The sequence below is a fragment of the Emiliania huxleyi genome, assembly GCF_000372725.1.
Source record: "Emiliania huxleyi CCMP1516 unplaced genomic scaffold EMIHUscaffold_53, whole genome shotgun sequence".
Classification (NCBI taxonomy): Eukaryota; Haptophyta; order Isochrysidales; family Noelaerhabdaceae; genus Emiliania; species Emiliania huxleyi.
The window spans coordinates 172851-185126 of record NW_005198017.1 but is presented as its reverse complement, the minus strand read 5'-3'; the positions used below and the strand labels follow the sequence as shown (position 1 = coordinate 185126).

The window sequence follows — 12276 nt, the reverse complement described above, 5'->3', positions numbered from 1 at the left end:
CCCCCACGCGCGTGTGCGCGAGCGCGCGGGCGCTGCGCGAGCCGCCTTGGCCGCGGCGCTGCTAGGGTTGCGCCGCGGGTTGGGCTCGGCGGCCGCTTCTAGAGCTCGTCGGCGTCGCTGCCCTCGTAGAGCGAGGCTTCGTTGGACTCGAGGCGGGGGCCGCCGTCGTAGGGGGAGCGGGCCAGTCCGCGCGCGAAGCTCGCCCACCACTGCCGCCGCCGCCGCCGCCCGGCACGCCGCGGCCGCGGCCGCCGCCGCGCGGCCCGCGGCTCGAGCCGAACTTAATAAATAAATAGAGGTTAGAGCAGTCATCTCCAGGACCAGGTACCAGAGGAGAGATGGGCGACGCACGAACACAGAGGCACAGTGCGCACCCCGCCCCGCTCACAGGGCGCGCATCACACAGGTGGACTGTGTGACTCCTCGGGTTTCTTGCGACTCTTTACATGTGTGCTAGTCGCTATGAGCGAACCTCGATCTCGGCGAGCGGCAATTCTTCTGGCAGCCGGGGAGAGCGGCATTGTGCATGGTGCGGAGTGCATTGCCGTTCTTAACGGAGTCGCTTAGGCGGCTCCGGTGGTGAGCCTGTGTGTGTGCCAGTCCGCGCCAGGCTGCGCCCTTGTCGTGCCAGTGTAATAAATAAATAAATACAACGGACACGCCAAACGAGGGGTGGGAGAAGGACAGGGTCCCCACCTGCACAAGCAGGATCTTGTAGGACGATCAGGGACACAGGGGAACGGGAGCGGGGAGCGCATCGCGACACGGAGGGGGGCTGGGCAGGGGGTTCACCCTCGTGCCAGTGTGCTGTGAGAGAGGCTTGTCCAAAGAATTCTTCTGGCAGCCGCCTCCGGCGCGATATCCACGTTCGGGCGGCGAGGGTGGGAGAGGCGCATGACATCCCGCCAGAAGCGAGGCAAACATTTCGAGAGGCGCAAGGCAAACAAAAAGTGCGGCACAATAAAGCCTGTCCACCTACAGTGGGGACACCGTGCGCACGACGGGGCAATCCTAGCGCAGGCCCCGCACGCGGCCCTGCTGCCCTCCCGTCGGCTGAAATCGACCAGGCCCATCGCCGTGGGCCCACCGGCGACTGCGGCGGCCCTAGCACCGGCCGATTGTTTGAGCGATGGCCTGTGCTGCGTCCGTCTCGGACGTTCAAGCGGCGCCAGCCAGCGGCTCGGCCGCGCATCCTTCACACACGCCGCCACGACCGGGATGAGCGGGCCCAGTGTCGAGGTCTGGTGCGAGCTGCATGTGAGGGGCGGCTGTGGCCACAGCAGGTCCACCAGACGGACCTCAAAGCTTGCCGTCGGCGTGCTGTCGTGGCGAGAGCGCGAGACAGCTGCAGAGGAGCCGAGTGCAGTGGCGAGCCAGAGGCTACCTGGGTCACCAAGTGGTAGCCCTTACCCATTCTGAGCAGGGCTGTGCTTTGGTGGGGTTGTGCTTGAGCGTGTGTGAAGTGGGAGTGCGTGCCGGCGGTGTCTGTGGGTGAAACGGGCGTGTGTGAGGCCGTAAGAGCCATGGTATGAGCCAGAGTGGGCTTCATCACCCAAAATAAGGACGGTTTGGGACAGCTCAGGCTTGATACTGATGGGCCTTGGCCAGGAAAGCGACAGAGAAGGCGAGATGGTGAGCTGGGAAGCCGCTTTGTCTGCACCTGGACGTGTCGTGATGAACTGCCGAAAAGTACTATTTGCGGCTATTGCTCAAAAGTTCGGGAGACAAGGCCTACCTATTATGACTGCATCCATGCGTCTCTGGTGCATGAGGGCCGCGGGTCGGGACATATCACGGTCGGTGGCGCCGATAATGACCTCCGGAATGCCTCGCAACCGCTCGGCAAGGGGTCCACCGGAGACAATCTCGAGCCCTCTCCGTGGCATCACGAGCCGGTGTGAGCTTGCAGACCCAAGGTAAGTGCGGTCTGGGACGGCTCAGGCGTGCTACTGATGGGCATGGGCCAGGAGAGCGACAGAGAAGGCGAGGTGGTGAGCTGAGAGGCTGGAGCGTCCGCGTGTGACCTTGTCGCGAAGCACGTGCCACGAAGCGCTATTTCCTGCTCTCAGGTCACCACCTCGCCCTCTCTGTCGCTCTCCTGGCCCAGGCCCATCAGTAGCAAGCCTGAGCTGTCCCAGACCGCACTTATCTCGGGTCTTCAAGCTCACACCGGCTCGTGATGCTCCGGTGTAGGCGCTCGAGAGCACTCCCGGTGGCCCGTGCCGAGCGATTGTGAGGGCTTTACGGAGGTCATTGTCGGCGCCACCGACCGTGAAATGTCCCGATCCACAGCCCTCATGCACCAGACGCATGGATGCAGTCATAATGTGTAGGCCTTCTCTCCAAAGGTTTTGAGCAATAGCCGCAAAAGGCGCTTCTTGGCACTTTTCATCGCGACACGTCCAGGTGCAGACAAAGCGGCTTCCCAGCTCACCACCTCGCCTTCTCTGTCTCTCTCCTGGCCAAGGCCCATCAGTATCAAGCCTGAGCTGTCCCAAACCGCCCTTATTTTGGGTGATGAATCCCACTCTGGCTCATACCACGGCTCTTACGGCCTCACACACGCCTGTTTCACCCACAGACACCGCCGGCACGCACTCCCACTTCACACACGCTCAAGCACAACCCCACCAAAGCACAGCCCTGCTCAGAATGGGCAAGAACCACCACTTGGTGACCCAGGTAGCCTCTGGCTCGCCACTGCACTCGGCTCCTCTGCAGCTGTCTCGCGCTCTCGCCACGACAGCACGCCGACGGCAAGCTTTAAGGTCCGTCTGGTGGACCTGCTGTCGCCACGGCCGCCGCGCACATGCAGCTCACATCAAGGCTCGACACTGGGCCCGCTCATCTCGGTTGTGGCGGCGTGTGTGAAGGATGCGCGGCCGAGCCGCTGGCTGGCGCCGCTTGAACGTCCGAGACGGACGCAGCACAGGCCACGCGTCGCGCCGCCGGCCAAGCCCAGCCTCTCGGCGGACCCCGGCCGTGCCAGAGGCAGCCCAGGTGGCGCGTGGGGCCGCGGCTCGGCGCTGGGAGCGCGCACGGGGCCGTCCTCCTAGTAAGGCCGACCACCTGTAACGGCCACACCCCTGTGAAGAGAGCTTGGATTGCCCCTCGACCCGCACGCGAAGTCCCACTTTGGCATGCTCGTGCTCGTCGCCATCTTCGTCTTTTTTGCTCATTCTTCTTGCGCGTCCCAGCGGCCCTAGTGCCACCAGCAAGCAGCCGGCTGCATGGGGCGAGAGGGTGCGTTTGAACGGCCTTTTCAAAGGTGTGAAAAACAGGTGGACAGGCTTTATAGGAAACAGTCTGCTACGTACCGTCGTCCTCGTCATGGTGCGCACGCGGCGCACCGCGGCAGCCGCTGCTGGGGAGGAGACCGCTGATGTCGAGCCGGCCTCAGCGGTGGAGCCGCCTGCCGCTGCTGAGGCGGTGACGGCTGAGCACATGGCCGCTTCCGACGACAGCGATGCCGAAGAGGAGGAGGTCGAGGAGGCGGAGGATGAGGGCAGCGGCGAGAGCGACGGAGAGGATGACGCCGAGCTCGAGGGCGAGGAGCTCGAGGACGAGGAGGACGAGGTGGACAGCAGCGACGTGGACTCGGAGGAGGAGGAGGAGGAGGAGGAGGCGGCGGCGGCGGCGTTAGTGGCGGCGGCAGCGGACGCGGCGGCGGAGGAGGAGGATGGCGATGACGAGGCCGAGGCGCGGCGGGGCGCGGCGGCGCTGGGGCTGGGCGGGAGTGAGCAGCCCGAGAGCGACTCGGAGGACGAGATGCCGCTCAACACGATTGGGAACGTGCCTCTCGAGTGGTACGACGGTTTCGAGCACGTGGGGTACGACCTCGAGGGGCGCAAGATCATGCGCGGCGCGCGGACGGACGAGCTCGACGCGCTCATCAAGCGCTTCGACGACCCGGACGCCAACCGGACGATCCACGACGCGCTGCACGGCGTCGACGTCGTCTTGTCGCAGGAGGACGTCGCGCTGATCCGGAGGCTGCAGCGGCGGCGCTACCCGGGCGCGACCTTCGACCCGTACCCCGAGACGGTGCCCTTCGACTTCCCCGACGGCAAGGTCCACCCGCTCTCCTCTGCGCCGCCGCGCAAGGCCCCCTTCCTCCCCTCGAAGGACGAGGCGAAGAAGGTGATGCGGCTCGTGATGGCGATGCGCTCCGAGCAGTACCAGAGGTCGGTCGCCAACCGGCGGCTGCAAGAGGCGAAGGAGCGGCCAGACTACCAGCAGCTCATCTGGGACGAGCCGCCCGAGGGCGAGGTCCGCCACCGCAAGCGCCTCCCCGCGCCAAAGGTGTCGCTGCCAGGCAACGCCGAGTCGCACGCCGCTCACCCACCACTCCTCGGCCTTGCGGTCTCATTCTCGCTCTTGTGACTCAGGCAACGCCGAGTCGTACAACCCTCCAAAGGAGTACCTCTTCACGCCGGAGGAGGCGAAGGCGTGGGAGAAGATGGACCCGGCGGACCGGCCGCTTGGCTTCGTGCCGCAGGCCTACGACGCGATGCGCAAGGTGCCGCAGTACGACGGCCTCATCCGGGAGCGGTTCGAGCGCTGCCTCGACCTGTACCTCTGCCCGCGGGAGGCGAAGACGAGGCTCGACATCGACCCAGACTCGCTCCTGCCGCAGCTGCCCTCCCCCGCCGAGCTGCGCCCCTTCCCGGAGCGCCTCTCCTCCCGCTTCGTCGGCCACGCCGGCCGCGTCCTCTCTGTCTCCGTCTCGCCCTCGGGCGAGCACCTTCTCTCCGCGTCGGCGGACGGCGCGCACGCCGCCACCTGCCCGCCCCCGCCCCTGCCCGCCCCCGCCCGCCTGCCCGCCCCCGCCCGCCCCTGCCCGCCCCTGCTCCTGCCCCCGCCCGCCCCTGCCCGCCCCTGCCCCGGAAAGGAGGAAGCACAGGTCGTTGCGTTCTATTTGAGCCCTTGCGGCGCTGAAACGCCACCCCATCCTGAATTCTGCAATTCTGATCCTCGCCCTTCCCCCGCCCCCTCCCCCGCCCCGCCGCCGCCTCGCCGCCGCCTGCCGCAGCCTCGCCGCAGCCTCACCGGCGGCTTGTGCCCCGCAGGCACCGTCAAGCTGTGGGAGGTCGAGACGGGCCGCTGCGAGCGGACGTGCAGCCTCGGCGCGGAGGTGCGGTCCGTGCGCTGGTGCCCAAACGGGGAGACGGCCGTCGCCGCCGCCGTGGTTGGCGTCAAGATGCTGCTGCTGCTGCCGCTGCGCGAGCCGCTCCCCGCCGCGGTGCGCGGAGCCGCGCTGCTCGAGCCGGGCGGCGGCGAGGCCGGCGCCTCCTCCGAGCCGGCCGAGGGGGCCGTCGTGTGGAGTCGGCCGAGCGCGGAGCTGCAGTCGGAGGGGGTGGCGTGGGAGGTGTCGCACGTGCGGAGCGCCACGTCGGTGAGCTGGCACCACCGCGGCGACTACCTCGCCTCGGTCGCGCCCGAAGGGGCGTCGCGCGCCGTGCTGCTGCACCAGCTCTCGAGGCGAAAGTCCGGCTCTCCGTTTGCTAAGTCAAAGGGGCGGGTCGAGGCGGTCGCCTTCCACCCGAAGAAGCCGTGGCTGTGCGTCGCGACGCAGAGGCACGTGCGCATCTACGACCTCGCCTCGCAGGAGCTGCACAAGAAGCTCAACCCGTCGGCAAAGTGGATCTCGTCCCTCTCGGTCCACCCCGGAGGAGACAACTTGCTGCTCGGCTCGTACGACAAGCGGCTCTGCTGGTTCGACCTCGACCTCTCCGCCTCGCCGTACAAGACGCTCCGCTCGCACAGCCTCGCCATCCGCTCGGTCGCCTTCCACCCGCGCCTGCCGCTCTTCGCCTCCGCCTCGGACGACGCTTCGGTCCACGTGTACCACGGGCGCGTCTACTCGGACCTGATGAGCAACGCGCTCATTGTGCCGCTCAAGATCTTGAAGGGCCACGAGATCGCATCGCACCTCGGCGTCATGGACATCGCGTGGCACCCGACGCAGCCGTGGCTCTTCTCGGCCGGCGCCGATGGCAGCATCCTGCTTTACACGGGATGAGATGGGCACCCGGGTTGCGTTTCGCTCAGTCTCTGGAGTTGCGTGGGGCCCGACACACCACGGTGACGCTGTGTCGGGCGCGCCGGTGTGAGCGGTGTGGTTGATGTATAGATTCGACTCAATGAAGTCAGTCCACACGGCACTCGACACCCTCACCCCAGACGCCTCCACCCCGGGGGGCGCGAGACCGGCCCTCCGCTCCCACATACCCAGGTCCAGCGCTCACAGCTCACAATCACACGAAAAAGTACACGGAGATTGCGATGGCTAGTACCACGAGCGCAATGGCGGCAGGCAGCGGGTCAAACACGGTGGTCCCGGGTGGGCACTCGTCACTCGCTGGCGGTAGGCCGACTGCACCGATGCCGGTCAGGTAGCGCGTGATTGCGCCCTTCCTCACTGGCTCCGAGCGCAAGCCGACGTACAAATCTGGCCTCACCAGAAGTAGGCACTGCGCGAGGATGCTGAAGGTCTCGTGCGCCTCAAAGTCGCTGCTCGGGAAGACAATCACCTTGTCGACCAAGCCGCCGCCGTCCGCCTCCTGCACCTCCTCCCCCATCGTCACCAGCTGGTCGAAGGACCAGATGGGTAGGCCGTTTGCGCTGGACTCCTTATTCGCGCTGGCCGAGCCCTCAAAGATGAGGAGGGTCCAACCGGGCGAGCTCCGAACGACGTCGTACAAGTGCTGCATTCCGCCGTGCCTCTCGAGGTGGTCTGCTGTGATGTTAATGTCGTCCGGATCGAGCATCACGGGCGGTATGCTGTCCCCCGCGCTGATGCGACCGCCCAACTTCGCGCTCCAGCGGAAGAGGTTTTGGCGCCTTCGGTAGATCTTGAACGGCCCGCGAAGGATGTCCCGCAGGGTATTGAGCAGATCGGGTCGCTCCCAATGCTCCTGTGCCAGGGGCGACCCGCTGTACGACCATCCCCTCGACGTCTTGGCTGCGTCCGGCACGACGCTGATTGTGGCACCTATCACGCGCTGCGGGCGGCCCCGCAGGAAGAATACCAGCGGGTTACGGTGGCTGAAGAGCGATGTGCCGGCGTGGACGGCTTTTGTGATGACAGCGTCGATGCCTCGTCGTTCCTGCTCATAGGTCGAGAGAAGCGACGGCGAAGCCTGCTTCTTGATGACGGTGGCGAGCTTCCAGGCGAGGTTCTTTGCGTCCTGCAGGCCCATGTTCATCCCCTGGCCACCCACTGGAGAATGACAGTGGCATGCATCGCCGGCGAGATACACCCGTCCGGCGCCAAAGTGCTCTGCGAGGCGGCTATTAACGCGGTAGTGAGCTATCCAGATGACGTTCTCCGGCTTGACCGTGGTTTCTGGACAGCCAGTCCGAGCACGAAACATGTCAAGGATGTCGTCAATCGTCAGCTCCTTTAGCTTGCGCAGCCCATGCGCGTCCACCTCGTCGAGCAAGAAGCCCTTCTGCTGCTCTTCGTCGAGGTCGAGGTTGATCAGGTGCTCGTTGTTGTTGAGGGGCAGGGACACACAGAAACCAGAGACGAGTGGGTTGCCGCCGGGCACATTCTTCCCGAAGAAGATGTCGCTCCAGTCCTCCTTGCCCGCCTGCTTGTCAAATCTGCAATGCGCCGAAACGAAGGACGCCTTGGCCACGTCGCCCTGGAACTCAAAACCGAGCTTTTTGCGGACGAAGCTTGCGCCGCCGTCGCAGCCGACAAGGTAGCTGACTCGCATCTGTCGCGCCTCCTGCCCCTCCTCGACGTGCTGCCCACCCTCAAAGGAAAGGACGCACTCCACGCAAGAGTCAGTCTGCTCAAAGTCTTTCAAGACGACAGGCCTCTGGATCTGGACGCCCAGCCCGTTGAGGAACTTTTCGAGAAACCTCTCGGTCTTCCACTGCTCGATGGTGTACAGCGGCGCGTATTCATTCTTCGCCGGTTTGTCCGAGCCAGTGATGGCTATGATGGTCGTGCTCTCGCTCCCAACAACCTCTGTGACCCGTGAGCCCTTTGGCTTGCACGCCTCCTTCTCGATTTGCCTGGCGACGGGAATCGGAAATATCTGGAGGCTCGCCTTGGCCACACCGATAGCCTTGGTCTTAATCTCCTGCTCTGGCCAGCGGTCGATGATGGCCACCTTCACCTTGCGCTGAGTGAGCTCGATGGCGGTGAGCAGCCCGACGGGGCCTGCCCCGACGACGAGAACGTCGGCGTCCAGGTTGCCCGCTGTGAGGTGGGACTTTGCGTCGCTCGCCTCGCGTTGAACAAGGAGCGGATCGGACAGCGTGCCTTCGGCGCCCATGAGCGATTTTCGACGGAACGTGCGTCCCCGGGATCCGCAGTCTTTCACAGCCTTGTTACAGTGGGTTGCGGGCATTAAGAAAACAGGATTCCGCGGCACGCCGCCGTTTCTAAGCCTTTCCACAGCCCTCATCCACCCCACGCCGTGGTTTCTTAGCTCCGGCCGGGGCACTCAAGCCAGAGCGCCGGCCCGAAGGATTTTTAGGTAAGAGGTAAGCTGCCTGCGGTCCGCGAGGGCGGTGCCAGAGTCTGCCGCCAAGTCGGCTCTCTGGATGACGGGAAGACGCACACACGCCTCCATCCACTCCACTCAGAACACCGCAGACTTGGAAAGTGACAAGTGCGCGCCGCAGGCAGGCGAACGAAGAGAAATTTGAGCTGCGGCTCCCGTTACACTCGTGTCTGGCACTTGGAGCACTTGGAGTGCAGTCATTAGCCTCACATCCAGGGCCGGGGAGCTAAGAAGCGCACCCAGCGGGCCGGATGATCGGGATCGGGTTGCGGGCAAGAAAGCCCTAGCCCCGGGGGTGCGCGTTCGCAGGGAAAGGGCCGTAAAGTAAACACGGGTCTCCGAGGGTTGGCCCCGCGTACCGGGTTTCCCCTTAACTGCAGGACGCCCCCTCTACTCGGAGCTAATGAACACCACACTGCACGCCTCACACGTCACACCCCCACTCCACACTCACTCGCGCAGGCACTTGAGTAGACCCCCCGCATGAGGGCTCACCCCCCGTCCTCCCAGGGTTCCGACCCCCCTTGATTCGTTCTCTTGCTCGTCTCACGAGCGTCATGCGACGGCCGGTGTGGCCGTTTCCCTCGTTGTTGGTGTCGCTTCCTCCGCTGCCGCCCTTCATCTCCGCCAGCTTCTCCCGGCTCCACCGCTTCCGAGGGCGTCGACGGCCCGGCCGAGGTCTCCCCGGGCGGGGGCGGCGGCGTTGGGTCGTGTCGCCTCCCCTCCCAGGGAGGTCGAGCCCGCTCTCCCTGGTCGGCGAGTCGTGCCCGCACTCGCGGCCTCTCTATCGTCCCTGGCTCGCCCCCCCCCTCCGCCGGCTCCTCTCCAGGCTCGGGGAGGCGTGGCCCTCCCTGTCGAAGGTCGCGGTGGTCCGGTTGCCACTGCGACTGGCCTTCCCCCGGTGAGCCCGTACGTCCCGACTCCACTCTCAGAGGCCGCGTTAGCTCATCTCTCACCTCCTCCGACAACTGACCCCAAGCCCCCCCTGGGGCCCTCCGGCCTCGGCTTTCCGGTTCGCCGGCGGGTCCGCTATCGTACCGCGGTAACTCCCCTCCCCCATCTCCTCCTCCCGGGTACACCAGCCTGGCCTTTTCTCGGGGCCGCGCCTGCGGCGCGCCGTGGTTTCTTAGATTTTTGCGGAAATCGCTTGGTAGGGTTTCTTAATGCGACGTTTTCTTAATGCCCGCAACCCACTGTATTGAGAAGAATTTTACAAAATACGTCGAGACCTGTGCGCTGGTCTGTGAGAGGTTGAGATGACCTTGTTATTGAGAAAAAAATACAAGAAAGCTCCCTCGCACGACACTGGGCACGGGACTGGCGCGCACTATGTGTGGCGCACACTCTTTAACACAGAGGTGAAGAAAATAGATACCTCGCAGATAGGTTGATAAGAATTTAACTGAAAACAACTCTCTCCGTTGATAATATCACTTATAATATCAAAGCGCCGGCTTTCGAACCCGGGCGCCCGCCCTCTCGTTCTGGCCGCGTCCCTCTCCCCTGTCCTCTCGGACTGCACTCCAGACTCCTCTTTTACATACATAATTTACAACAAAACTCCCGCGCACAAAACAATGGGCACGGGACTGGGCGGTTGATAAAAGTAAGAAACAAGAAGCTCACATCGCAGACAGTGAGGGGTGAGAGGCGGACACCCTCGCTCCAAGCTCGAGCTCGTCGATGGAGTCGCTCTTGCCGGACGACTCTCTCGAGTGAGACACCAAGTGATTCGCGATCATTTGCCGCTCCTCCGCACGCTCGTCCGTCGAGATGATCCTGCTCAGCCGCGGCGTGCCGGCGCCCAAACTGCTGCTCAAGCTCGCGCTCGCCAAGTACGACGCCTCGGCGGCCCTCAGCGACCCGTCTCTGGACACCTCCGGGCACGGGGCATCCGTGGAGGCGCTGCTTACGCGGGGGGTGCTGCGCCACGAGTCGCTGAGACAGCCGCACATCGGCGCCGGCCGGTCCGGCCCAAGCTCGCGCCGCTTCGCGCTGCCGCTCCGGTGGGCGTGCGGCACGATCAGCGGGCCGCTGCGCGACCCGCTGCGCGACCGCGACGCCTCCGACTGCGCGGTGCCGAGGCGTGCCGACGCCGACCCCCAGCTGCGGCCCAGGCGAGGGCGGGAGAGAGAGCGCTGCCGCCCGTCGGCCGGAAGGTCGGAGACGGTGCCTGCGCCGGTGGGCCGGCGCGACCTGCCCAAGCACGCGGGCTGGCTGGCGGTGGAGAGCTCGCGGCTCGGCTCCGTCTCGACCCAGCTGTCGACGGCGCAGTGCAGCGGGTTCGGCTCGAGCAAGTCGGCCACATCGACCGGCTCCCACGTCGCGTGCAGCGTCGCCCTGGCGTCGCCGCAGCCGATCAGCCGCAGGTTCGGCTCGACGGCGTCTAGTAGCAGCCTGGCGCCGCCCCGCCCGCCGCCTTGCCCCGGCGCGAGGCCCGGCGGTGCCGAGCCGGCGGCGGCGGCGACGGCGGAGCGTGCCGAGCCGCCGAGCTGCCTCGCCGAGTACTTGGCCGAGTCCGGCAGCGCGCTGGAGAGCGACGCGCTGCGGGAGCGATCGCTAGCTCCGTCCAGCGGAGCGCTCGGGCTGGGCGGCGCGCTGTCCCTCTGTCCGCCCTCCCTGTGCCCGGCAGGGCCCGCTCCGAGCGACAGGCGGCGCGCGTGCGCCGCGAGCCGCGCGTGCAGGCGCGGCGGGGTGGAGCGGACAGGCGGGGTGGAGCGGCGCGGCTCGTCGGCCTGCGAGGGCAGCGAGGGGCGGAGGACGCAGACCCGCTTCTCGAACGAGGCGAGCAGCACGACGTTGCCGTGCACGGGCGGGCAGCAGCCGTCGCAGCCGCGGAAGACCGGCGCGGAGTGGTGCGGGTGGCCGGGCGGGTGCAGGTACGTGGCGGGGTCGCCGAGCCGGAAGCCCTGGTCGTACATGCGCTTGAGGCCGAGCCAGTAGGCGAGCTCGATCCGGATCTGCTCCTCGTTGAAGATGAAGTCGCCCACCGCGTCGTAGAAGCCGGTGGCGAAGGCGCGCGCGGCGGCGTCCTCGGTGATGGAGCACCAGCAAATGACGCACCTAATCTCGGGTCATCTGGGGTCATCTGGGGTCATCTCGGGTCATCTCAAGCACCCGCAGGTGGCGCACAGCCACGGCATCTCCTCGACTAGCTTGTGGCCGAGCGCCGCCGTGTGGCAGCCGTTGAGGAAGACGCACTGCAGCCGCGGCGCCGCCTCGCGGCTGAGCTGCGAGATGAAGGCGGCGGCGGGCGGCAAGTCGATCCGGCCGTCGTCGAGCTCGAAGGCGAGCGAGCCCATGAAGGAGTGACCTGCGAGAGATAGCCGAGAGATAGCCGAGAGATAGCCGAGAGATAGCCGAGAGATAGCCGAGAGATAGCCGGCTGTCAGGAGAGGCGCCGTGTCGGTGAGAAGAGAGGGTAGGGTTCGGGTCTGTTGTAGGGTAGGGTAGAGGAGCGGGCCTCTCTGCCGTTTCTCGGCTGCCTCTGCACCGCTGACGAGGATGGTGCGAGGGCGATCTCGGGTAGTCTCGGGTGATCTCGCGTACTCTCGCGTAGTCTCTCACCGCTGAAGAGGATGATGCGGGGGTTGTGAGCTAGCACCGCTGGCGCGAGGTCTCCGATCGAGGCGGCGGGCTCGACGGCGAGGTGCCTGCCAGTGAGGAGGAGTGAGTGAGGGAGTGAGGGAGGGAGGGAGGGAGGGAGGGAGGGAGCGAGTGAAGGAGGGAGGCAGGGAGGGAGGGAGGCAGGCAG

At 65.9% G+C, this 12276-nt stretch overlaps 4 protein-coding genes across 4 annotated transcripts in view; 2 read left to right on the top strand and 2 right to left on the bottom strand.

Moving 5' to 3' along the window:
* Window positions 1-3768: 3768 nt before the first annotated feature.
* On the top strand, window positions 3769-6022 carry EMIHUDRAFT_212568 (hypothetical protein; the record flags this gene model as incomplete). The annotated part of the gene is made up of 3 exons (XM_005765861.1): window positions 3769-4269; window positions 4418-4717; window positions 5090-6022. 3 exons carry the CDS (start codon window positions 3769-3771, stop codon window positions 6020-6022), a joined length of 1734 nt encoding a protein of 577 aa, XP_005765918.1.
* A 235-nt stretch (window positions 6023-6257) lies between these two features.
* Window positions 6258-8291, bottom strand: EMIHUDRAFT_212567 (hypothetical protein; the record flags this gene model as incomplete). Its single annotated transcript, XM_005765860.1, has 1 exon — window positions 6258-8291. One exon carries the CDS (start codon window positions 8289-8291, stop codon window positions 6258-6260), a length of 2034 nt encoding a protein of 677 aa, XP_005765917.1.
* Window positions 8292-10295: 2004 nt separating this feature from the next.
* Window positions 10296-10912, top strand: EMIHUDRAFT_212566 (hypothetical protein; the record flags this gene model as incomplete). The annotated part of the gene is made up of 2 exons (XM_005765859.1): window positions 10296-10844; window positions 10892-10912. The coding sequence occupies 2 exons, from the start codon at window positions 10296-10298 to the stop codon at window positions 10910-10912; spliced, it is 570 nt and encodes a 189-aa protein (XP_005765916.1).
* Window positions 10913-11081: 169 nt separating this feature from the next.
* EMIHUDRAFT_451958 (hypothetical protein) overlaps window positions 11082-12276 on the bottom strand; it is a gene marked incomplete at its 3' end in the record, with an annotated part of 2895 nt that continues 1700 nt past the window's right edge. Inside the window, exons 5-8 of the mRNA XM_005765858.1 lie at window positions 12090-12175; window positions 11655-11835; window positions 11291-11585; window positions 11082-11141 (exon numbers count right to left, since the gene is read on the bottom strand). Coding sequence (XP_005765915.1) covers window positions 11082-11141; window positions 11291-11585; window positions 11655-11835; window positions 12090-12175 — 622 coding nt within the window. The remainder of the gene's footprint in view (window positions 11142-11290; window positions 11586-11654; window positions 11836-12089; window positions 12176-12276) is intronic.